The sequence below is a fragment of the Sprattus sprattus genome, assembly GCF_963457725.1.
Source record: "Sprattus sprattus genome assembly, chromosome: 8".
Lineage (NCBI taxonomy): Eukaryota > Metazoa > Chordata > Actinopteri > Clupeiformes > Clupeidae > Sprattus > Sprattus sprattus.
In genome coordinates this window covers 12,898,330-12,925,152 of record NC_137927.1, presented here as the reverse complement: position 1 = coordinate 12,925,152, position 26,823 = coordinate 12,898,330, and the positions used below count along the sequence as shown (strand labels likewise).

Genomic DNA, 26,823 nt, shown 5'->3' with positions numbered 1-26,823 from the left:
GTTTTCTCAAATTACCCTCACTGTCACTCCATAAACTCCCATCAGATCAAGAACAGGCGTCTTATTCTAAAACAGTAAAAATTCAAAGTATTTGAATTAATAACACATACTTCACTGGAGAAGCAAAACTGACAAAAGTCATAATCCATCATTGGATGATGATAAACAATAAGAAAACAAAACTCTTTATAAGAGTGGCAGAGTCTAGACCTCCTTAAAGATCTGAGTAAAGTAAGTATATCTTTGGAAGGACCTTCAGTGAGTAGTGTCAATATGGTCTGTTCCCTTTTCTGTGAGATAAATGATACTCCTTGTACACAAAAATCTAAATGGCCAAGCTGAGCTATATGTAGAGTTGTAATCTTAGAGAACAAAATGGCACATACTGCCCATATAACATGCTTTTCAAGGCAGAAGTACAGGTGGATGTTTGTCACAAACCGATGTTGATTCCCATCTCTGAGAGATGAGCAGTAGTGAATGTAGTATTTGAAGTGTCTAGCTTGATAAGGCACTGACACAATAGAGCTTGATGAATGTTGTCATGGAGTTTCCCTAGCAATGGCATCCTACCCTTTCTCCTACCTTATTTTAATGGGTGAACTTATTCCATCACTACCCTTAAACTGTTGGTTCAATATAAAACATGTTTACCAGAGATTAACCAGTGTTTCATACAAAATTATCTGCCAGAAATGTTATTTGGGGTGGAAATGACAATGTTCTGACAAAAGACAAGCTCTGTAAGCAAGTAAATCATTGGTTGCAATCCAACATTAGGTTTTGGAAGGGAGACTGAAGCAAGGATCTGTTTTTGGTTGTCTTTACACTGTCACAATGAGCTGGAGGTCTAAAGCCTCTCTTCAAAGGGTTTCCCAAGAAAACTACAACTACAGCCTGAAATGCTTTCCTATGCCACACAAAGAGTTGAGGACTGTTTAGCATCTCTGATATTGTTGTGGGTTTTCTAAACATTCAGCAAACAGTTAGCAATAAGACTGACAAAAAAAGTTAAACATAAACTCATAATATGAATACGTTTGCTGAATAAATTACCGGTAGATTTACAGCATGTTTAGTTTATGAGAATGATGAGGTTTGAGTAAGATTTCATCTTAAGTAGGGTGTGGTGGAGTTGGTGGTGGTGGGGGGGAGGGGGGGGGGGCATTGTGGTGGAGCAATAACACAGACAGTATGTTTATTTTGTCCACTGAAAAGTAACGATACCCATTTAACAGTAATGGAGCGGTGCGGACGGTGCATTGTTCGGAAAACACAAAGAAGCAGGTGCTTCACCCTGTCCCCCTCCCCACGGAAGGCCTCTCCCTCCTGGCCAACCAACAGCAGACCACTCTGCAGGGTGCAACACCTTCTCTAGCGACACACTGCCATTTTGCTTAGGATACCAAGGAGGAAGAGGGGGGTTGGGGTTCCATCAAATGGCCAGCCAGTGTTTGAGCTGAAACCCAGAGGTCCATTGACATTTTATATTTGAGGCAGTTAATTACAATCAGTTTGCATATGCTTAAAACAAATTATGTATACATTCTTAATCATGGGTCTGTACCATAGGTTTGAACTACAAAACAATTTGATAATTAAATGCAGACTTTTAAGATCAGGGTTTCCCAATCGTATATCATGTTATGTGTCTACCCCTATTTCACCACACCTGACTGAATTCTCCACCTTTACCCAGTATGGCATGTGTGGCAGGGGGTACCCAAAGGGTAAGACTGAAAACCCCCTCATTTATATAACTGGAGATTTGTGTAGTCTGAGGATCACGCCAAACTGTCATAGCATTTGGTTTCAGGACTCAGCACTCACCTTAAACTGCCTGACATTCCCTTCTCGCACCAGGTGATGTTCGTGCTCCGGGGTAATACAGTAGGCTATCCTCTGAAAGAAAACCCATTAAGGAAACCGTTGAGCTGAGTTCAACAACAACATGAAATCATATAAATACGCTCCAATGGAAATCCATCAGTTGTGAGGGATTATTTAACAATTTATGACCACACACAGAATAATCTTTTAACTGATAACCCCCCTTAAAACATACTTACCTCTTTGAAGGTCCCTGGAACACTGATGAACTTATAAATGGCATAGATGGGTACAAAAAGCATGGATGACAAAGCTATACTCCAGCCAACCACGTTAGACCATGCGGGAAATGTGTAGTCATCGTATTTTAAGCCAGTAGAGGTGACGATACTCGCGATGACCACAAACTGCGGGGAAATGACAAGGAACATTTCTCATTAAACAGTCCATGTAGCAGTTAGGACATAATCTGTGCCTTTATTCATGATTCAGAACATCACCGATGTGAGTTTCCCTCCTGTTTCACCTTCAAGACTAATGAGATAATAAGGTAACTCCAGGGACAAGATCATATCAAGTCACTCCACTATCAATTCCCCTTATACATCCAATTGAATATCAAAGGCCAAAACATTCAGTCTGTTTAAGGACTGAGCACGTTGGGGGATACATTTTCTATTTTTTTGTTTTGCATGACTTAAGGTAGATAGGAAGCATCGGTTGATCGAATTATGCGTTATGCAGTTATCCATGTGATATACTCCTGAGCATGTGCTGAATGAAGACCTTTGTTATGCATAAATGATAGGCATGCGTTATTGCTGATCGTCTGCTGAACCAAGGTGCTTGCAATACCAAGGTTACATATTCCCAGGAAGCACATATACCAATGCATCATTCTAGATTAATCTCTTAATTGATTTATTTATCATATTAATGACCTTTCTGTACATATTTAGAGAAGATCACATTGATACCATGATGTAGGCTATACCTTTACCCCTATACACCCCCCCCCCCCCCCCCAGCTTACCAGGAGAAAGACTGGGCTGACAAACTTCCAGCAGAGCCTCCAGTAAAGACCTGGCTTGAAGCCCATCATGCGCTCGATATCCTCACTGAATCTGTCCACGCCTGAGGGGCAAACAAACAACAAGGGGCCTAGGCGTCATTTCCCAGAATGCCAGAGAGCCCCGGGAAACTGGCAGACTAAACACTTTCAAATGGACACTCGCTGGCGATTACTCTTGTCTGTATTTGATCATCAGAACACTCCGTCACAACTTTCATAAATTATCATAACAATCAAGATGTGCCGACATATTTTTGTGTGTGTGTGTGTGTGTGTGTGTGTGTGTGTGTGAGAGACACAGAGATAGTCTGCGTGTGTGTCATTGTTCCTTACATGTGAACAGTGGCCTCAGTGTGTGCTTTTATCTGAAAGGCTGAGTTTGTGGTGAAATAAGGCAGGAAAGAGGCAATCGTGAGGGTATGCTAAGCTCCTCTCCTCTGCTCTATCAGAAATGCCAGCTGTGGCTCGGGGGCTCCTCTGCTACGGAGCCACAGGGCCGTGTGTGGGGTGAGGGCCCTGAGGAGGGCCATGGAGAGAGAGGTTGGGCATCACTTGAAAGCGCAGATCAAGACCTGTGGCTGTTGGCATGAGCCATTAAAAGTCAAGGCTCTTGTCTTATTAGCTCAAGCAGCCATCAGAGACTGTTTGTAGCTGAGCAAAAGAGACTGGGAGCACAGAGAATAAAATGCTAGCGGTACACGAAAGGCAGGGAAGGATGATTGGAGTGGTCAGCTAGGAGGATGGCATGAAACTAGGGGATAAATATCAAACGGTGACAATGGCAGAGGGTAGACTCACCGTAAAACCATGAAACGCCGATGGCCTCGATCAGCACTGCAAACAGAATGGAGGTCCCAGCAGCGTAGTTGTCGAGCAGGGTCAACACGTAGATCCCTCCCTGCAGAGCGGAAAGATCTTAAAATGCAGTGGTTCTTGGACAACATCAGTTAACAGTTACGTGGACCATAAACATTGGATTCCAGTTGCCTTGAGTTGACATATGGGGGTATTATTGTAGCAGAATCTTTTGCAAATGCATGTGGAAAAGTGGCAAAAATTGGCAGGCTCTGTTTGCCATACCTCAGCTCAGGGTAAACAAAGGCAGACAGACAAATCTCTGCACACAGGCAGACCTGCCACGGTCAAAGTGTAGCAAAACTCATGTGTAAATTGACAGCCAATTGGAGGCCCGTCTGAGTTGTAACTGATGACTCTTGGAGCAAAATACTTAGACTTTGTAACCATAAATATCTATTTATGCATTTCAAGATTTGTGTACACGTTCACAGATCTATGCATACATTAACAGACCTGTCTACATGTACAAATCTTTTTACACATTTAGATATTTACAAATTTACAAATCTGATTACACACAAACAGAATGAGATTCAGTAACACAACTCTCCACACACATTTGCAAATTATTCTGCTACTATAATATCGCCATAGTGCCACCTTAAATGTCCTGTGAAGCACAGACTCAGGCAGGCCAATGATTTACAGACAAATTATAATGTCAACATGTTGATGAATGTACATTTCCTGCGGCATTACTTGAAGTGTCATTGAAAACCATTAGGCACTAAGCACAAAAAAACCTGTTCTATGTTGTGAGTTTCAGCCCTGATAAAATGTGTGGTTTGACCAGATGCAAAGTGTTACGAGAATCAAATTCACGACACATTATTTCACAACACCAAACTTAACATCAAAGCACTAACAACCAGAGTTTTTCCGATTTCAAGCATTCCTAATTGTGAAGAAATGTAGAGTTTACAGGTATAAGTCGTAACACACAATGAAAACAGGGAACGATTTTGGAAAAAAAACAATAAGGCCCTGAATCTTGGACAAGTGTTTGCCATGAATCTAAGCTCAAAATGGTTGCAGCTTGTGGTGAAGTGGATTTTTAACTGGGATATTCACAAAATAGTCTGGTCTCTGTGGCCTTATTGCTCAGCCAGCACACTGACATCATAGTAGATGTCAACCGATCTAATGAATGTGGAGAATTACTTCTTTCAATATTTTACATTCTATTCCGTGCCATCTAGAAATGCCATACAATCTGGATACTGAGAATGAACAGTTTACTCAGAAACACTGATGGCTTACCAGTGTGATATAAAAGAATTCCGACATTAAGTTCAGAGGTCAGGTGTCATTGCAGTATTAACAAAACAGTACTGTTATCTCCCTTGTACGTCGCTTTAGACACAAGCGTCTGCTAAATGACTAAATGTAAATGTGAAACAAATCATTAAAAGGGTCATCCAAGTAGGCTCAACAGTAGCTATAAGCTGTGCGGTCTGTACAAGGCTTCTGCTATTGCCACAAGTCTCTGGAATGGAAATCTTACAGGGGTTCCATATTCTGTAAGGGTGATGCATTGTGGAGCAAAGTTATAATGTATCCAGTGGAAAAGAGCACTGGGCAAACCACCCAGTGCGTCACCCACTGATATTCCAACCCTTTTACTGGAATGTCTCCTTTCTCCTGGCCTTCACTGACTTAATGAGATGGCAATCTGTTTTCTTAACAGTACGTCTCTCACTGAGAGCCAGGGACTTCCACAAATACACAGATGTGGGCAGCCATGCGATACATTTGTTTAGCCACACGAAACAAGTATTGTATACCTGTAAATGTATGTATATGCAAAATGTTTAACTCTGAGGCCCTCAGGGCAAGAAATAATTAACCTCTGAGTTGAAGGAAACTGTCTTGAGAACCATCCCTCTTAGAATAGTCTGCTGGTTGGAATACCTTACAGACTTGGTGCTCTGCATTTTTTATAGAAATTACCCTTAGAGAATACAATAGCTGACAACAGGGAAAGGACACACTGTTAGTGTCTGTCTGTTCTCTTAGAATAGTCAGCTGGTTGGAGTACCTTACAGACTTTGTGCTCTGCGTCTTCTTAGAAACACGGACAGGGACAAGACACTCTGTTCTGTGGGGAGGGGGTATACTTACATTGGTGATACAGAGTAGGGCAACCAAGAATGTTCCAAATGCTGTGGCAAAAGTGAATGCCTTGCGGTTCCTCTTAAGTATTACAAAGTCATCTGAAAGGCCAGTGATGACGGCCTCCATGCCTCCCATCTACAAGGGACACAGTGAAATAATACTATTACATGCAAAACTGTCATAACAATAGAGATTGCCAGATTGCCACAAGAGCTGGACAATATCAAGTCTGTGTTAAGGCTGTTTGAAATGTGTTTTTCTCGTGTGGATCTGCACATCTTGTTTCTCCTCCCTGTGACTTGGATATATAACAGGAGAAAAAAAACAAAGGAAAATGTCTATTTTCTGTTCTGTTAGCTGTTGCACAATGATTGAGGTCCCGCTGCTGCTCAGATCTCAGGAGTACCCTGAAGGACCTCTTACATCACTCACTAACACACACGTTCAAATTCCATGACCGTGTGTGTGTAAGAGACCAAAAAACATTTACAGCCTAAGTGAGAGAACGATGGTGAAGCAAGTAACATTTGAGTACCACAAGCTTGGTCGGCAGGGATACATGCAGTATCTGAGACACCATGGACATTACACATTACCAAATGATGTATTGCTAATAGCCATTCTGACATACAGTATAGGCTGAAGTGAAACTTACTGAACTGTCAATGCCAAGGGTCAGAAGCATAATGAAGAATATGATGGCCCACAGTGTGGACAACGGGAGAGTGGAGATGGCCTCTGGGTAGATAATGAACACCAGACCTGGCCCTGTGGAGAGAGAGAAGCACCTTTGTGTTACAGAGACAACTTAAGCAGTGCAGTCAGATATTTAAAGAGATACATGAAGCAGGACACCGTTTTAATTCCCTTTCACTTAGCAAAACAGGGTCAGGGACAGTCTTGAAAGTTCTATTTTTGTGTTTCAAAGACATCTAACCACAAATATTTATAGTGTGTGTGTGTGTGTGTGTGTGGGCATATTTGAGCAGAGCGCCCATCATTTTTGGATTCACTGCTGCCTCTCTGTTTGTCATTGCCAATATTAAACAAGTCATTGTAGAGGGAAAAAGTAGTCATTAAGGCATTCTAGAATTAAGTGGTGCCACATCTTATGATGCTGGCGGAGATAGTAAATGCAGCCAGTTGGATTAAATCTGTCTAAAAATGAAATACTTCTCTTTTTTCTTTTTTTACACAGAATGAGACAGTCCGAATGAAAGCACACCTTCAGTGGCCACATCTTTGATCTTCACGCCATGTTTCTGTGCCATGTAACCCAACACAGAGAAGATGGCAAACCCTGAGAAGAAGCTGGTGACGCAGTTCACCGTACTGGTCAGGATGGCATCCCTGCAGAAGACACACAACAGAAACACACTTAAGATTCCAGTGCCACAGACAAGATGTTTCATGCAACAGTTGTTGAGAGAATAAAAGACTGAAATCCTTTTTCGAGTTATCTGATTGTTGCTCAAACCCTGTTAAATGAATCAAACGGACAGTTTGTTTCATGTTTTATATCGAAACCATGTCTTGGCTGCTTCAAGCCTCATGTTGCGATTGTCAAAAAAAGTGGGAGCGTGTGGTTTCTTTTTGTTTGCAAACCCCCAGCAAATATTTCTTTCTTCTGAAATCAGAGGGGAAATCAGGTTAATGAGGAGCTCGTCCTTCCCCCCTTCCGAGAGCTTTCACATCTAATTAAGTCCACGGCCTCAGTCTAGCTTCACAGCCTGTCTCTGGAGGAATTGAGTGCTACACCGCAATGACCTTGTCTGGCCCTGTGCGGATGTTGAAATCCATCCTCACTGACTACTTATGATGCTTCCCCAGCAAAAGAAATCTAACGTTCAAAAGAGCCCATCTTCCATCAGGCCACATCTGACACACTTGACCTGAGGGCCAAAGAGTCAAGGGTTTTGACTGAAATGGATCTGTAATTATCGAAGGCTTTAGCTGATTTATAGTATCGTGTCAATTTGGAATGTGTGGGGAAACCGTAAAAGCAACAGGAGATGCTCTTCATTTTTCCACTCAATTGGAACTTCTGAGAACGGCAATTCAGCACTGAAATCCTCCTCTTTTTGTGTGTGTGTGTGTGTCTTTCACCACCGTCTTACGCACAGAAAATGACTCCCAAAATAACTGTTTGTCACCCATCATGTATACCTCAAAGCTATTATCCTCACCATATTGCATTTTAGCATTGCTAAAGGCAAGACACACACACATATTCTTTTTTTTTCTAGAAGGCATCGCAGAGGTGGTATATGTCATGGTTGGCTCTAGTGCAGGTTATTAGTTTTACATTGGAGCTATGCATTTGATAAATTGTCAGTGTCTGAATTTACTGCCTTTGTTCAATTCGCAAAATGGCTAACGACCTGTGACACCACAGCCAAGCTGTCCTTGAGATAAGAGCGATTGCTATGCTGTGCCTTTTATTCTTCACATGGGCACCCAGGCGACTTTTCTCCTCATATCCACATTAACCTGTTCAGAAAACAGCAGGCTGCCGGCACTAATTACTAAGTTGCTTCAGAATTTTTTTTTGTAATATGCGAAAGATAACAGAAGGTGCCATACTGCCCCAGGCAACAATGTGGCAGGTGTTCATTTGTTGGAAGAAACTGTACGAAAATATGTGCTAGAGCTCATTCATTGCTCACTCAACTGTAGTCTTTAAAATAGAATACCAACTCTAGAATTGAGATCAAAGCTGGCCTTTTACCTTCATATGTTCCACCTAACAGCTATAACTACATCATTTGTCAGTTAGCAGACACTCCTATTCAGAGCGACTTAAAGTGAACTAACAACAGGAACAGCCTCCCTGGAGTAACTCGGGGTTAAGCTCCTTGCTCGAGGGCACACTAGTTGCATCCCCTAGGATCGAGCTCTTGACCTTCCGATGTTCCAGATCTCTAGGAGAGGGGTTTGACTTTTAACGTGGATGTGATGCGTCCACCATTTTGATAGATGACCTTAGTGCACTGAGCTACTTGATGGTTTTCCTCCATGCAGAAAGTGGGACACCGGATGTTGCCCCAGTTGAATAAAAATCGTGCAGCACTTTGGCCCAGTGTAGCAGAAAAATGATCAGTCGACAATGGCAATGAACTATATTGGCTAGAGTCACATGACCCTATTGTGTAACGTTACGTAGAGTGTAGCACAGGCTATTGCCAGTGTTATCTGTAAATTAACTTTCCATTTGTCATCACAACTGCATATTTCAGTGAAATTAGTTTGAATGACTTATTTAAAGTCATTATGCTAGCCTGCATATTATTCTATATTTGAATTATTATTCTCTTTTCCTGCATCAATGCAGAATCTTTCATTTTTTGCATTGCCATGCGTTATAAAAAAAATATTGTTTTCCCCAGGTATATTTTTTGGTATACTGGTTATTGAACCAATACTTACCAACAAGCCATTTGTACCTGTTAGTAACTACTACACAATTTAATGCTGTCTTACCTGTAGCAGTTGTTGTCAAATTTATTATAACTGGCATATGCGATGAGTACTCCAAATCCTGCCCCCAGGGAGTAGAATATCTGAGTTGCAGCATCAATCCAGACCTACACCAGAATGTGCCAGGATAGGAGCAATGTAGTTGAACATTCTCATACTTTCATGTATTTAAGTATGCAATTATTGAAAGTCACCTTTTAATATTTCATAAAACATTTATAAAATAACTTAATTCAACAACATACAATAATGTAAATTGTTATTTCAATCCTTAAGAATTTAAGAAGTGGCCACCTAAGCGGAAAGGCAAAATCTTACCGATGGTTTGTTCAACATCTTAAGGTCAATGGAGAGGTAGTCTCTGATGCCATTCATAGCCCCTGGGAGAGTGATGCCTCGAATCAGCAGCACAAACAGTACCATGTAGGGCATAGTGGCTGTGACATACACCACCTGAAAACAGGTACGAACAGTTAGCTGATGGAAGGTAATATTGTTAAACATACTGATATACCAATAAACAATTTCATTCAAAGGGTGCTGCACATGCTGCACATGAAGATTAGTACATCTTGACATGAAATACATATATAATGTCTTTTTACCTGTTTAGGAGACTGCATTGAAATGTGCTGGTAATAAGGAACTACCATATTGATGGGTATCAAGATGTAAAGCCAGACAGTTTAATTCTTTTTTTAGACAGGTCACATTAATTTCCCTAGATCCATGCGATGTTGACAGGTCATGAAACAACATCAATCCAAACATTTTACAAGTCTGTAACAGCACACCACTCAGGGCACATTGCCAAGTGATTTCACCTACAGTATAGCACAGTGTCCATGTGAGCAACGCCCTTGTGCCAGAGTCTGAAGGCCCTGTAATCCCCCTGCTGTACTTTACCTTTCCTGAGGACTTGACCCCCTTCCACAGGCTGAAGTAGAGGATGAAGACCACCACCACCAGGCACAGGACGAGCTCCCAGCGTGGAGTCCCAAGGTCATGGATTCCTCTGCTCTGATGACTGTGAAGGACACCACGCCTGCAGAACACAAACCACAGGAGACGGTCATATTGGGTAACCGCTCTTTCTTTAGTGAGAACTTTTGGATTTCTTTTGGGAGGCTCGAACTCTGGCCAATAAAAGAGGTTTACACTACAACATGTCTTCCGTGAACATGTTTATTCAAAGGGATAAGCAGCTCCATTTGAAATCAATTGGTCATGGACAGATTGCCCTTGTCAAATTTCATATTTATCAAAATCCTTTTCTAGGAGAATGTATTATGCACAAGCAAGACTACCAGAAGTCGTATACTTTCGGACATTTAGAGGACTGAGTGGGTGTTAATTGCATATGTCAGGAAAATATGAATATTTATCAATATGCTACAATATTTACCCTGGCAGGACAGAATGTTTTTGAATAATTTGTCCACTTAGCCAGTGTTTCAGCCCCAGCAGTCTCAACAAACACAATTTAAGGCTGATAAAAGGCACCTGTTTAGTTCATATTTACAGATTTCTCAGTAATGCTGCAACTGTTTGACACTATTTTTCATTGTGTCTGACAGTTTTTGCACTTCAATAAACACAAAACTCAGCATGCCGCACATCAATTTCTTCAGCAAAAGTACTTGCTATTCTCTTCAACAAATATAAGCAGGCTGTCTCCCTATTTCATACTTATTAGCGGCTGAAATACTGAAGTAGTAGGAAAAAAATCACCTGATTGTTTTTGTGTCTTCTAATGATTTAGCAGGTAAGGGATTAATAACAACCTCGTAAACTTCTTGTGGCCCATTTACCTTGCTTTGACTGAGCGAATGAAGGTTCAAAGGTTCAGAATTTGAAGTCTAGGCAATACAGAGGTGATAGATGGGGTCTCATCTTTCCAGCAATAAATACGGCTTCTAGTGAGTTTTCCCAGACCACTGAAGAGAATTCCAAGGCAAAAAACACCCTGACCCAACGTACTATGAGTGAACTCCCAAGACAATATTATACTATCTGACAGAAGAAAAAGCTTTCCTGTGATTACGCCTCTGACAACTGCTCACCTGTACATGAAACTTGTTTTTAATAAGTGCATTGTGTTGGATATGTTTTTCAACTCCCTCTGGTGTGTTTGAGAGAAAGGAGAGGTATTATTACGTTGACCCTCTCACTAGTGCCACTAGTTATTTTACACTGTAGCATCCGATGAAACATAGAAAGAAAGAATGAAAGCCCTCCATTTTCCCTAGAGATGCCACAAGTGTACCAGTGTGGCCTCTCGCGCAATAGTTAAGTTCAAAGGTGAGATTCTTTTTTAGGAAGATTCTTTTTTTAGTTTATTTGGAAACATCTGCACTCTCATGTCACCCTCAGTGTGCACGTCAGTAAACAGAAATATTTCTTGGAAAGGAGGTTTGGACCCCTACTAGAGAAACAAGTATATTTTTCAAAACCCTGTAAAACCCACCATCCATAGCAGAACAACATAAACCTCACAAAGCTCCTCACTCTTCCCCATCCCACACTATACTGTAACAGTATATCCAGCAACTTAGCTTAAGAAGGTAATAATTTAAAATGCGAAGCTGAAATTTTTTAAACAGCCCCTCTCTCGTAAGCCAAGCTTCGAAACTCACCCTATTTGTTTAAGGGCAGCTGTTGAGGAAGCGTGATACTTAGTTTCCCTATGAGTGTGCCTGACAGCGGGAGCTTAACACACTGTCTCGGTGATGGAGCGTGGTGATAAAGTGAGCATTCCATTTGGATCTGATGAGCAGTGTGGTTACTTAATGTTCCATCCAGGAGACGTTGGACAGACTCTTAAAGCGCATCTCAAGATCTAAGCTTAGAAGAAAGTGGTGGGTTTGCATGCCAGCTACAAATGTTTTTTTTTCAGTTTCTCCCATCTTGATTACAACGTCACAACTGTGAAGTTTAAAGGAAGCGAGATAGTCAACAGGCCATCGCAGATCGAAACAACAGGAAACTGTAGTTCTCTGCCAAATAGCAGGTCCTTGCATCACATCTTATCTGATATCTTCCCTATAAAGTGCATCCCATAGGCCCCCAGTATCACAGTGTGTGCCTCTCACTTCTCCACCTCAGGTCTTTCTGAGCCTCTCTTAGGTAATGCTTTGCTAGTTGTTGCAGACTGAAGTCATACTTATATACAGTAGAAGTAATGTGTTGTTAAAGTTCTGCCTGGTTCTGCATAAGGGGGGGGGGGGGGGGGGGGCAGCTGCCCGAGGGCTTTGCAGAAACACCACTCTCTGCCCTTAAAATATTCTGGCACTGTCTGACAGGAACTCTCCTTTTAAAGCCATTGTTATTGTAGAGTAATTGCTTCTTGAAAGGCAGGTTAATGTGATCACAAGCCTGTTTGTTACATGAATTACAGACACTATCAATTTCCACAGAGTGAGTTCTAATAGAGGCAATTTTTTTCTAATTCTGTACAAATTGTGTTTTTAATGAAGGCTATCCATCATTGGCCATTCATAAAATCACACACAGATGCTCCAGCATGTACAGAATCCATTCATTGTTTTCAAAGTCGATCGTATACCTCATACATATGTTTAAGTGCACTTATGTAATCCATGTGTCCTGATTATAGAAGGAGTTTTGTGAGATTTATATTTGATCTTAGTAGTAAAAGCAGCTTGCATATTGCCTAGTTAAATTTAACTCATTCGATCACGTTCCCACACTGCCCAAGAGGCTGAACCTGTCTGTTCTTTTGTTGGTGTGTAAGACTAAACGGGCTACAATGCTGCACTGAACATTTTGTTCTGAGAGTTTCACAACCTGTTGTTTCAGCTCTTAACTTGAACAGTATACAGCTCAGTATACAGTATCTCACTATACATACTCCTAAGAACCTACCGCGGATGATCCATTTCGATACATTTTGTACAAAGTACAAAACACACATGCTCCCTTCCCCTAGCATACTTCATACTTGCAAGTGTAGGCAAAGAATTTGAATAAAGTGTTCTTAAAGATCGCAGCAGACCAACAAAAACATAACAATACAACTGTACACTAAGTCTAGCTAAAACAATAGAGGCCCTACAACCATATCCAGCAAAAGGCTTCGGCATAAGGATACAGCATGATTTTCATTGGATCCATTTCACCCTGTTTTCCACTGTTTGTTTGGCTGAGCACCTTCACCATGGGGGTGATAAATCTGAATTTCAATCTCAAACTTGCACCTGGCTCTGCACCAAGCCCTGGAATAAGCAAGTGTGAGTGCTGTGTTTTGGAGGGTAACACCTCAAGAAAAAAAAGCCCATCTCCAGATGGTACTGATCAACATGTCATTATGAACGAATGTCAGGTTTAGGACATCTGTCTAAAAACAATCCACTGCCACCTCTTAGGCAACAGTCAGTCATCAAAAACAGAACACATGGAATCAGACCTATCAGACTGTCAACTGTCAACAGTCTCGTAAAACCCCCGTAGATCCCTTGCTGATTGAAAAGTCTCAATGCTCCTCATCCACATGTTTAGCTTTCCCCTGGTACCGTACTTTTGGACAAGACTTTCACATGCGAGGTCTGCCAGGAGGTTCAGTTAATCGAGCAATTATTTCATCCTGACAGGCACCTGGCTGTTCATCTAACACTGTCCCCTCTTCACATATACTCCCCTCGACAGATCGGGTTCCACAGCTAAGGATTACTCCATCGTTTTGTAGTTTTATCCAGAGAATGGGAGGAGACCCCTCTGGACCATTGCTTTGTGCAAGGTTTAATCCAGAGCTTCCTCAGCTCTGTGAAATTATGGTTCACGCGTGACCAGACTAAATGTTTTGCCGACACAATCCATGTGGAACATGCCCTGGACACTAGAGTGGAACACCCAGGAATGTATAATTGGCAGGTAGATTGTATTCTGCATCATGTGACAATGTTTTCCACCTGCACGGATCACTCACTGAAGGGATTTCCCCCAGAGAACAACAGGTGGTGGGCAAATTCTTCTAAGACATTCTGTAATACTTATGTAAATGTAGGATGAAAGGACAAGGAAGGTCTTGCCAATTGTGTTTTTATGAGGACAGGGCAAGACAGCAAAGCTGTTGCTGACCACATACATGGGCCAGAGAAAGAAATACTAACTACACAAACACACTACAGACATTCTAACTTAATGTGATCAAGCTATAGATCAGCCAAAAGCCAAACTGTAAGTTGGGAGCAGTCATGACCCTGGTATAATAGAGTTGGCAATTTGGCATCTATCAACATTCCTATTCTGTATGAATTCAACTTTCTGTGGTCCATAGAGCATAAATTCTAGGAACAAAAACAGAAGGACTATTTATTTATCATTCCAAATTTTTTTTTTATACCGGTATTTATCTCTACATTGTGAGCACATTTCAAATGCATCAGCAGTCCCTGACAGTTCCTAAAACCTCAGACAGTAGAAAAAATTAAGCACCATCATGAACAGGACTTAGGGGTCTTGGATTGTTATATTAAGTGTCACCTCTGGCACTAGATAAGGCTATATGACTTTTGTTGACATATGGTCAATTCAGAATTTCAGCACAGTGAATGCACTGCAGATAGGTAATTGTAGCCTTTTCAGATGCCACCTGTTCACTGGTCGAGAAATAATTAAAATGGTACGTTTTTACTTCTAGATGTGTATTGATTCACTAATGTTCATTAGAGGTTAGGCTTTTAAAACGTAATTGGTTAATTAGCCCGTTGATTTGTCTTGTTCAAGATGCCCTGTCTATGTGTACGTATACTTTATATTATGCGTATGGAGGTTACAAAGCACACATTTTAAGGGACTGGAGTACAATTTGATGCTATCTTTAGATTTGTTTACAAAAGGCTGCGCTGCATTTTTCTCGGTTTGAAGCACAGAAATGTGTTTTTTAAAAAAGAGAAAAGAGAACAAAATAATTCAGAACATACATACAGTATGTGTTTGGCATAGATCTCAGAAGTCTGTGCCCAAGCTTGGCGACCACAGCCGCAGCCCTAGCTGAACATTCTTTTCCATTGACTTCTCAATCATGGAACGGGACTTTAAATGGTATCAAATGAATCCTTATGCTGTTTTAATAAATGCTCACCAAATCAATGAGCTGATTGTAATTGTTCTAATAATGACTCAGTTGTGATGTTGCCCAGGATCGATACACCTCATTAGGAGCTGTTTGCTGTTGAGAAGCTGTGGAATCCATCTGACTTCAGGGGTTAGTGACACCTGCTGCACACTTGCTCCCACCAGGACTATAATCCTAATGGCCAGGCGGTGATATGACACTAATGAGCTCGCATAAGGGGAGCCAGCGCCTGTCCCTGCAACTAATGGCAGGGTGGCACTGATCGATGGACAGTGTGATATGCCCCTCAGAGGACATGGTTGACTTGCCACATCTTCTCAGACAGAAGACAAGATTAGATGACAAATCAGTGTGTCTGTATTGAGGGAGGCTCACATCCCCCAGGGGTGGCAGCAAGGCAGGGAGTGTGTGTTCATGCTGAGGGAGCTCCAGAGGGGATTTAGGAAAGAACAGGGTTTTGGCAGTGCAGGTTTGTTAGTCTTGTGCTTCAGGTAGTGGTATGTCAATCATTGGTACACAGAGGCTATCAGTACACCTCTGTGTTACAGTTGGAAGCTCTGTTTAACTTTTAGTCTGTTATTGCACTATTACCTCTCTCAGCTCTCTGGATGTTCCACAAAGTGGAAAAACCTCCCTTCTTGGAAGTGAAAATGAAAGGGAACATTTAAATGTTTGAATGTTTAACAGAACTCTTTGTTAGAACATAAATTCACTTCACACAAGGATGTCCTTGGACAATGAATAATGCTTTGAGATTTGAGAGTGTTCATACATGAAAGTTCATAAAGTGATCTGTACAAAACAGAGAAGCCTACGTCATTCGTTTGGTGTCTGGAAGTTCTTTCCTAATCATTATTTAAAGTGCAGAAAGAGTCTAGGGCGCAGGCTTTTCCTTTTAAATGGAAAAGAACATAAACAGGAAATGTAGGGAGCATGTACCTGTTTTAAAAGAAAAACAGTCAATAGACGTACAGTGTGAGGAAGCTTCAGCATGCCTTGTGCATAAACAGCATGTGCCTTGAACACAGGAGAGTTAAGAGCAAGAGCGGGGAGCTTTTATCTCCTACAGGACCGCCTGTGACATACTAGTCTCAGGGAGTTTTGTTTATGGCTGGCGGTTTGCACATCAGCTGAGAGATAAGGCTTGCGCATTGTCCCACTCATTTCTGACTTCCACTGACTTCCTCAGGGCTGCAAAACCAATCTTCACACAGACTCTGGGAGAGCTCGCTTACTTTGAAGTGCAAACGGATGCCTTTTTTGGTGACTTCAAAAGCAGCAACTAAGCTTTCTTGCCTTCATGCACTAGTGCTATCGGTTATGAGTGGATTTAAAGAATATGTTAGTTGCAGCACAAAAGTTTTAGTCATATTAGTGACCCACTTATGTGCTTTTATTGCACATGGCTTCTATGTAACAAAAGTTCATTGAACAGTTGTAGATGAGATGCATATGTGCCATTTTATGATTTCAAGTTTTAGTACTTTTTTATTTTACTTGTCCATAGTCAAACTTGTGTTCATGGAATTAATCTTGCTCATGGCATTAACAGCTCAATTTGAGATATGCCTTAAGGTGCAGTATGCATCATAAATGAAAAAGGTCTTTCAAGAGCGGTAGTTTATGGCATATTTTGTGTCAAATATGATCTATTGTGGCTTTTTCACAGTAATGCCCATCATTTCGTATCATTTAGAATGTGGAATTTAGAAATTAGGCTGATATTCTGTGTCATTTCTGAGAATATGAATCAGACATCACCGGACAGGACCAAAGTAAGGCAACATTGGGAGACAGTGTCCTTATTTGAGACATAAGGAGCACATCTGGTACTGGGTTCAAATGCCTCCCAAGGATCCAAATCCTTGCAAATACAAATAAGTAGAAGTTAAAACAAGCAAGCAATACTCTATATTCTTTTTCGCTAAAAACATAAATGATGACACGCAAAATGCTTATAGACAGGAAGAAAACTCCAGGGAGCTAGAAATCATTTAATAAACTCACACTATGGAGCCCCCACTCAGTGGAAAGAGGACATTATGGAATAAAGGGAGTGAGATGAAGATGAGTGAAGATCACCGGCGACCAAGGCTGGTCTGTACACAGAGAGCCTCAGATAATGTCTGCGCAATCCTCTGTGCACAAATCTATTGCATTCCACTGCGGGCCAAGATAGACTGAGATTCTGTCAAGCTATTTCTGGTCATGCAGTTAGCACCCACAATATTTCTAGCTATTGTGCAGTCCTGAAGCCCTTCACCAAATGTCAGACGTCACTGTCAAAGGAATACAATTGCCAGTGACGACAACACATCGACATACGAGTGGGAGAGAGGAAAGGGATGGTGTTACCAGGTTCCGCAAGTTTGCAGTGATTTGTGTTTCAGAATGTGGTGCTTTGGTCCTAAAATATATAACCTCCTGTAGCCTTTTGTTCTTTTGTTTGATTCATTCACTTTGTGTGTGTATGTGAAGATTATAAATTAAAGCTTTCAGGAAGATTTTATCTTTATAATACAACACAATATCTAAAAATAGCAGACATGGGAGGATGCTCCTTTTAGGAATGTTTCTTTCTTTTGCCAAGTGTACAGTGGATGGTTTTCAAAACCCTTCAATGCTTAACACAACAAATGAAAGGCAGCCATCAGTCAGTATTCTGCATGCATATTGTCACCATATAGTACTTACTCGTAGAACTCAGCTGCTGGCGTTTGCTTGTATTTGGAATAACTGGTCCCGTTCCCCAGGACAGAACCGTTGATGAGCGTTGGGATTGTGCAGTTTTCACTGTTCCACTTGTTATTGCAGTGGAGCCAGGGTAGTTGACTGGTGAAGGAGGCGAACAGGTAGTATAGGGACCAGGCTATGATGACATTGTAGTAGAAGCCCACGTACAAGGCAATGATGATGACCGAGTAGCCAACACCTAAAAGGAGACATTAAATGATTCATGTAGTTACACTGCAGTTACCCACATACATTTTAAGACAGCGCAATGTGACATTCTGTTTGGCTTTGAATTTGACACCTAAATTGTGCTCGCCAACACACTGGTTAATTTCTATCTTGTAACACAACACTGAAAGATGAAATTTCCAGACTTGTGTGTTTACCCTTTTGTGAAGAAGTGGTAAAAAAAAACATGCAGAGGAAGCTGGTAATGAGTGTTCAACACCTCACCTTTGAACGCTGGGCATATCTTCCACACTGTAGCTGCGCCTTGTCTGTTGTACTGTCCTAAAGCCAGCTCCATGTAAAAGAGAGGCATCCCGGCAATGAACAGGAAAAGAGTATATGGGATCAAAAAGGCACCTGGAGGATGGAAGAGAAAACATGTTTTTTTAATTTAGCAAAAAAGAGGTGAATCAATGCATTCAAAAAGCATAACTGCACAGTAACTATACAACTAACATGTTACACACCCCAGTAAGATAATTGTACAAGGAAAGTTTGCAGTGTACATGACATTCAGGAAGTCTGTTGAAAATCCATATACCTTGATCATTTGATGTTTATTTTGTAAACACCATAGTAAATTATTCAATATTTTTTTCTTAAAATGCCTGAAGGTCATTTGATTTGCAGCTGCCAATCCATAACAACCTGAGTTGGAGACTGTCTGCGTTGAATATTGTCAGAGAAACAAGCCCGTTTATTCATTCAGAGGTTAAGAATTAGCCTACATTTGCAGTTAATACAGAACTAGGATAATAGGTAAAGCACAAGTTTTGTTTGGCAGATATATGAACATAGTCGGAGTCCCATATCCCTATATTTGCACCTAATGTTACAGCTCATTCAGCTGGGGTTCCTTGTCTGTTCTCAAACGGGTACTTAGAAAGCGTCCACCTACAGAACTGTTTTGTTCTAAGTTGGTCAGTATCACGTTGGCGCTAGACGTGAATATAACAGTTACTGTAACCCTGGAACTCATTGGGTAATTAGGGTTTCCAAACTTTGAGTGCAAATCCTCTTGTCCATTATACCAAGAACTATTTTTGGCGTATTAATTACTGTTGCCACAATAACAGTACCATGTTGTTGCTTTGACCCACAGAAAGAATTTGTGAGGTCAAGATTTATTTAAAGACCATCTCATTGCAACATACCTTGTAAGTCGGTTATCTACTGTTATCATTTAAAATAATAATTTAGAAGCATTAGAAACTGGTACAAATGTTTGGAAGATATGCACAGAGTGCTCTCTGAATTGCATCTGTTCTACTCACCACCACCGTTTTTGTAGCACAAATAGGGAAATCTCCAAACATTGGCTAAGTCCACAGCAAAGCCAATGACCGACAAGAGAAAGTCTAATTTCTTCCCCCATGTTTCTCTCTCCTCATCATTAAGGGCCACGGCAGATGGACAGCCACCAGGGCTTGGGGTTTCGATGATGGAGGAGTTGGTGTACTGGACCCCATTCTGTTCCTTCACCAGGATGAGTTCAACTTCTTTCTTTTCGCCATTGTAAGGTTTCAAGGGGGCAACAGATGAGGACTTGTGCTCGGGCATAACTTGGATGTTCATCTTCTTGGCAGCTTGAAGCCCGGCGGCCTCGTGCTTTCACAGCCCCGAGGAAGAAGCGAAGCGGGTGCCGCCGCTGCTCGCCCTGATGAATATGATGCTAATGATGAAGAATCACAGTCTCCTCTTAAGCAGGTAATTTCCCCGCAAACTGGAGTGGTGTCCGCCGCTTTCATCAGCTAAGGAGATTGATAAAGAAAATTTAGGTAAAACAAACAAACGTAGGCTAATGTCATCATACAATAAATATTCCCGCAAGTCCTGTAGATTTTCCCCGAACACATATTGTTAGAAAATTCTTAGAAACTGTGATCGTTTCCCCATTGGAATATACAAATAACAAAATAACAACACGAGGTGAAATGCAACACCACCAGTTAAATAGGGTACCCAATGCCAACTACTTCTGAAGCAGCTGAGCGCGTCTGTCCGTTGCAACTTTTCACGACTTTCGCCCCGGTGCGCTGTTACAGCTTTGCTGAACATGACGTTGAAACTTACCGGTTCTACTAAAACTAAAGATTTACATTGACAAAGCCGGGTTTTCACATAAGCATACTAGTTGTGTTGCAGACACGGCAACATGAGAATGCCATTCGCGAGTTGTCGTTAGAATGAGTAGGAGAGAAATCCATACTTGTGAACCTGACGGCACCCCTCCATGACCCGCTTCTGTTGCTGTCCAGATGGGTGTGAGAGCCTGCCCATTCTGATAGAACTTTAAGACTCGCCTTCCTAAAGGCTGGAGGCGAAATAAATTGCGAGCATTTAAATCCACATCCTCTCCGTCCACGTGATATTTATAATTTATCATTTTGATGTGCTATCACCTAGGGTGCGCGAACCTACAACTAAAACAAGGAGTAGGTACAGTAGGAGTAGGCTACAGTAGACTTTGCGTCTGAGAGGCTCCTGGAATCTACGGTACAGTGTATCATTTACAGTGCTCATTACACTAATATTTGGGAGTTTAACTTTCGATACAATCAAATATACGCTAGCAAACTAACAGCAAAAGGCTGTTTGACACCAATTAAGTCATTGTCCAAGGGACCCCGAAATTAAACGTGACGTATTGCTTTGTTTTAGGTTTGTGCTATTGTTCAGCGGTACAGCGCGTGGAAATATTACAGGTAGGTCTCAGGGCAGTGTAAAATAAAGACTGTTGACTTAAACTAGTACTAGCACATGTCTGCTGAAGAAGTTTAGGAAAACGCTGTTCAGTTTTTTCCAACTTTAATTACCTGTTTCTTCTCTCTTCTCCTTAATAGATCGAATTATGTTTTTCTAAGAATCTGTAAAAGCATTGTGTTCTGAGTGTAATCGAGTTGTAAGCCGGCTTTAGCCATAGGCAGTGATTTCTATTAGATATTGTGGATCAGTTCATCCCATTAAAGTCAATGAATGTCCTCTTAAAGCTCTCCAGTGCTTCTTTTATAAAACCTTAAAAGGCGCGCTTTGGGTGTTTTGTTGATACTCTGGTGGGATTAAATAATAAATGCAAGCAAGGAACAAGGTTATATGGGTAATTTATATTATCATTAGTGTATTTACTCCATGTGAGCTTACATTTCAGGAAGTTGGCAGGTGGACTCTGGAGGTGACCTAAACAGGGTGGCACTGGTTCTGTAAACAAACTCACTGGGGAACAGCTTTGTAAATTGTACAAAAACAATGGACATATGGGCCCTATGGCTTGCACAGTGGAGAGACACCATCGTAAGTCGTTAGACCATGTCCTTGTCCACTAACTCCTCTGGGATTTGGGATTTGGTGAGGGTCTCCGTGCAGGTGTTAATCCAGAAGATGGATGGAGATGATGGCCGTGTGACGCACCGGTGTCTTGCCCAAGGGGGAATGTTTGCATGAGACCTTACCTCATACCACATGTGTTCTGGATAACCTCTTACCGTAGAAGACCGTCTGGGCCTGGCATCCCAAGAGTATCGTAGCCTTGCTTACCATTAAAGCATTGTAACATCAATGGAGACGTTTATTGAAAAGTCTGTGGTGCTCTGCTGCCCGAGAACTAGAGACCCTGACGCACGACCAAGAACCACACTGCAACTTGGTTCATTTTGAAAATATAAATATACAGTAGTTCTTTGTGGATGCCAAAAGCAGATCCATTACATTTTAGAGATGGAAGTTCAGCCCTGCAGATCCTCCTGGCTGTCTACCCAAATGCAGCCTTCTAGCTGGCCTGGGCCAGCAGCAGCAGCAGCAGCTGGGTAGGTAACTTCATTTCTTCAGCATCCGATGTCCACCTCACCCCTCCAGGCTGCAAGGCCTGCATCTCCCCAGGGGACACTTCTCTGCTTGGGCCAGATCTTTATCTGGAGGGGATAAGCTTAATGAGACATGAAAACTCTCAATATTGGCTGGTGATGGGGTCACCAGTGGAGCCCCGCTACACGGAAACTCCACAATGCTGATTTTCCTGGATAATCACCACCAACTTAATATCATAAATGTTTCATGTTTCAAGTCTGCTTTACAAGTTTTATGATGTTCATCAAGTGTATCGTAAACAATTGGAGACAGGGTGAAGTATGAATGTCAAGGCACAACATTTAATAATATATTTAAAAAAAATCAGATTGCACAAAATTCAGCCCCCTAAAGTGTGCTATTGCTATAACAGCAAAAGCACAGGTGTTCCACCCATGTGTATGGTTCCTAACTAGGATCTCCAGTTGTTAACCCGAGTCATGAACTGTATCAAAATTGAGCCTGCTTGTTGGTACGTTATCACCAACATGCGTATGTATACATCAATCCAGTGCATCACATTCACCCGTGTTCCTATAGAAAACAATCTCCTCTTTTGTGTATTTCCCCTCTCTGCTCATTTGTCAGTGATAACACACTTGAGTATGGAGGTTAAACAGAGCCCCGGGGCACAGTGTCAAAAGGTTGAACATTAGATGACCACCTAAGTGAAGACTACAAAATGTGTTAGGACGTTTCCTAGTGTTTCCCTAGTCATCTGTCATCCAGATCAATATCAGCTTCAGACGTTGTGCTAGGAGACCTGTTATTGTGTGGTAAAAAGCAAGTTTAGATGAAATGAACCACAATTACCTGCAGGTCACTTATTAAAGTTCACTACCTAGTTGCAAGTATTCATGTATTGGAAAAAGCCTGCTGAACAGGGACTTGGGGGGTCTATGCATAAGCTTAGCTAGACATAACATTATGGATTATAAACTGTTTTTTTAATACGTTGTATAAAACTCTGTCTGTTCCAAGCAAATACACTGTACATACCATTTCACTCAGCACTGTCTAAAATGGCAAGAGAATGCTTTAGCTTGCACTCAGCACTGATGATCTAAAATGGCAAGAGTATGCTATAGCTTGTAGTAGAAAGGAAACATGAAAATAATTGATGGGCCATATAACAATAACATAAAAAGGTGGGGGGTGTGAGGAGGCAGGTCAGTCCTCTGTGAAAATCGTTGGAGGCTGAAACATTTCCATTGAAGGTAAAAGCTAACACACATGATACATGAGACCGGTTTCTTGTATGTGTGCGCTCTCTATGCCTTGGAGCACATACAGTATATTTCAATTTGGTGATATGTCATCATTAATTGATCCGTATCACAAAGCTGCCTGGGTCTTACATAAGTGACAGGAAGAGTGATGACTACCGTAGAGGCCTATGACCTCTTTTGAACTTAGGACTTTACCTCTAATAGTACCTTTTCAGACCGATGAGTTTTGTTTTTATTGAGTAGGCACACTACACATGACCAAATGACTATGTGTTAAAAAACTGAATCCTTTCCAAGCTACCTAGATGTTGGTGCTTAGTTGCTGTATGTAATACACAAATACACTTGATATTTTTTATTTCAAACCAGATGAAAGTACACTTAAACAACCAAAAAAAAAGAGAGCAGTGCCAACGTGTATATCTGTGGAATCAGGTCTATCTTCCCAAATAACTGTTACATCATCATGTGCTACTGTATGTGAAAAACTCATTAAGATTGATATTTTCACTTTTATCTACAGTATCTGGTTTTACCAACATTCCTTTTTATAGCTGTTTAGTGTGTATGTATCTGAAAGCATGGAATTAAACATGGGTAATTATTAAGGAATAATGTATTAATTATTATTTGTTTGTTTATTCCATCATTATTATAATTTACCTATTGATGAACAGAAGGGCACGTGCTAATCTTGCAATTGAAGTAAAAGTGTGCAACAATTTGCCACTTAAGGTATTTTTATAGGCAACTAGTTTTGGTTTCATCTTCAAATTCATTTAGCTGGTACATGGTCATGTGAGGGACAGATGAAAACACCTGTCTTTATCCACCCAGGCTAAGCACTATGTAGTTCTGTGGTCTGGGTCGGACCCCCGTGAAAATGTAAGAAAAGCTTTCATAGCATGACATACCAGTTTGGCATGGTAGCAAGTATTTATCAATGCCAGCTGGGCAGTTGTTGATGCCTTCTATGTAGTTAGCTTGCTAGCTTCAGCCTTAGGCCACACCGCCTACCTCATCTGTGCATGTCGGTTATCTCGCTGAACTGCTGGGCTCGTATGTGTGTGTGTCCACACTGCCAGCGTTGCTGATATGATGTCTTTATGACTATAAACAGATATTTTTACTGTCTAATTTTACTGAGAACTGCGGGCCTCACAAGTGACAAATAGACACCACGTCAAAACTCTAGATGACGCACTGCTGCGGCAAGGCTCAAGACGTGGCTGCTCTCACCACAGGCACCAAAATGAACAGCAAGAGGTTCCGCAACAATCAGGCACAGGTGAGGTACATGGTGTGGCATGGGCCTTACACCAAAGCTCCTCACTGGTGCTCTAAGAGAACATCCTTGTGTGGAAATCCTTGTTGTGCATGTAGAAATAGGTGCTGTGTTTAGTGGTTTCCTTTATTGTCACTAAAAAGAAACATACTAAGATATGACAGGACTGAGGGAGACATTCATTCAAATGGTTCGTGTATGCTTTTCTCCTTCCAAGTGTGCTTTTTTGTGCAGTTCCTGTTGATGAGCACTTTGACAGTAAAGCCATGTTTGGGCCCTGTTAAATCTCACTTGAGCCCTGCCTCTCTTTATACACACAGGGTGCATCTGCTCCCCTCATCTTGTCCAACAAAGGACACTCAGGCTGAGCCATCACCCATGCTGACCTGAGATTGCCCCCTTCCCACTCCCAGTGGACACGCTGTGAAGCTAGGATGTGGCCCTCCCAAAAAAATGGGAAGACACATCATAACAAAAGTGCAGAAGACAAAAGCTGTTAGACCAAACAATGTCTTTCTGGCCTGAACCTTGGTATATTATGTTCTGCTCTGCATCTGTTTTAATACAGTGAATTACACAAAACAGGATGAATTTTCCCCTACTGATGAGAGAGAATAGATGTGATGTCATCCAAAGGCATGAAGAAGTGTCAAAGCAATGCAGGGACACACACACTTCAGGAACCTTGAGCACGGTATGCTTGGCTAGCAACTGCGAGCTCACGCAATAAATGTGTGCAACGGGCGGCCGCGCCTGTGAAAGTAAGGCACATGTGCGAGGACACATGTCGAAATATGACACGTCCTTGTCAGAGAACACACTGTCTATGCCCAACACTGCCAGTGGTCGCACACCCAGGACTGATCTGCCTCCTCACTCCCCTCAACCTCTGGGCATACACATGCTCATGCCCGCCTTGCCTAGAAAAGGGGGGACCTGTCAACATGAAATACAATACCCATCATCTCGCATGGCTAATACATATCTGGAGCAGGTGGAGGTGTGACAAGCCATACAGAACGTATAACGAGCGTATCCATAGAATGTGATAGACCTGTGAGGAATGGCTCAGGCAGGAGACTACGGCAGCCTGTAACGAAAGAGAGAGAGAGAGAGAGAAAGAGAGAGAGAGACAGAGATGGAGTGAGAGGAAAATAGAGGGCATATATTCTGTGTTCCACCTATGGGGAACAGCACAGAGTGTATGGTCTGCGGCAGCCCTCCGGCAGAAAATAGACAGAGAGACAAAGGTGGAACTTTTGTGTTGCTGTGATTACAGCTATTTACCGAGCCATCAATTAGGCCAGTGGGCCTGTCAATGGTGACCTTTTTCTACCTCTTCTCTGATTGTCTTTTTTACTCCCCTGTTCCAGAAGGGTCTGTCCTGCACGGACCCTGGCTCCCACTCCTTGTTTGGTGGAAGGGAGATATAACCACATTAAAGGCACTGATTGCCCACAATTTGACTAGACGGGCTCACCTCGGGCACTATCGAAATGGATACAGCAATATCGAGACTGAAGCAAAGGAGAGGGACAAGGAGAGAGGGAGGCCAAGAGAAAAAAAACACACACAACACACTCGACAACATGACTTAATTGATGCCATGCCACCTCATCAATTGTGATTAAAATGAAATGGGCTCTTTGTGCTTGAAAAGGTTAAAACAAATTGAACGTGGAAATCACAGCTGGTAATCACAGCCTGTCCAACAGCAGGCTTTTAATTAACCGAGCCAGTCACCATCATTCATCTGCTTGTGTTAAATGCGAGAGGGGGACATCACCACTTCAAAGGGGAGGGCACCATAGATCTGGAGGTAGCGATATAATGTAGTCACTCATACCTGATGCATTACAGGCAAGCTATCCCTCTTCTCTGTGGTGATAAAGAGGGTGCTACTCAGTTGCCATGTTTCTTCTCAATAATATGAATTTCATCCACCATGTCACTCATTCATGAGAATTCAATAATTTGTGCAGCGAGGCAAATGTTAGTGTGTATTTGCTTCATCAAGCCTTCACTCACAATATGGTAAGAACAGCGACCTTTGATT

At 41.7% G+C, this 26,823-nt stretch overlaps 1 protein-coding gene across 1 annotated transcript; it reads right to left on the bottom strand.

Annotated features, from left to right (window-relative positions):
- Positions 1-1,326: 1,326 nt before the first annotated feature.
- On the bottom strand, positions 1,327-20,665 carry slc6a2 (solute carrier family 6 member 2). The gene is made up of 15 exons (XM_080843983.1): positions 20,620-20,665; positions 19,685-20,161; positions 18,636-18,767; positions 18,144-18,381; positions 10,259-10,397; positions 9,671-9,805; positions 9,356-9,459; positions 7,101-7,225; positions 6,531-6,643; positions 5,882-6,010; positions 3,701-3,800; positions 2,864-2,964; positions 2,070-2,237; positions 1,831-1,902; positions 1,327-1,459 (listed from the first exon to the last, which is right to left on the bottom strand). The coding sequence occupies exons 2-15, from the start codon at positions 19,983-19,985 to the stop codon at positions 1,436-1,438; spliced, it is 1,881 nt and encodes a 626-aa protein (XP_080700109.1). The 5' UTR covers positions 19,986-20,161; positions 20,620-20,665; the 3' UTR covers positions 1,327-1,435.
- Positions 20,666-26,823: the final 6,158 nt, after the last annotated feature.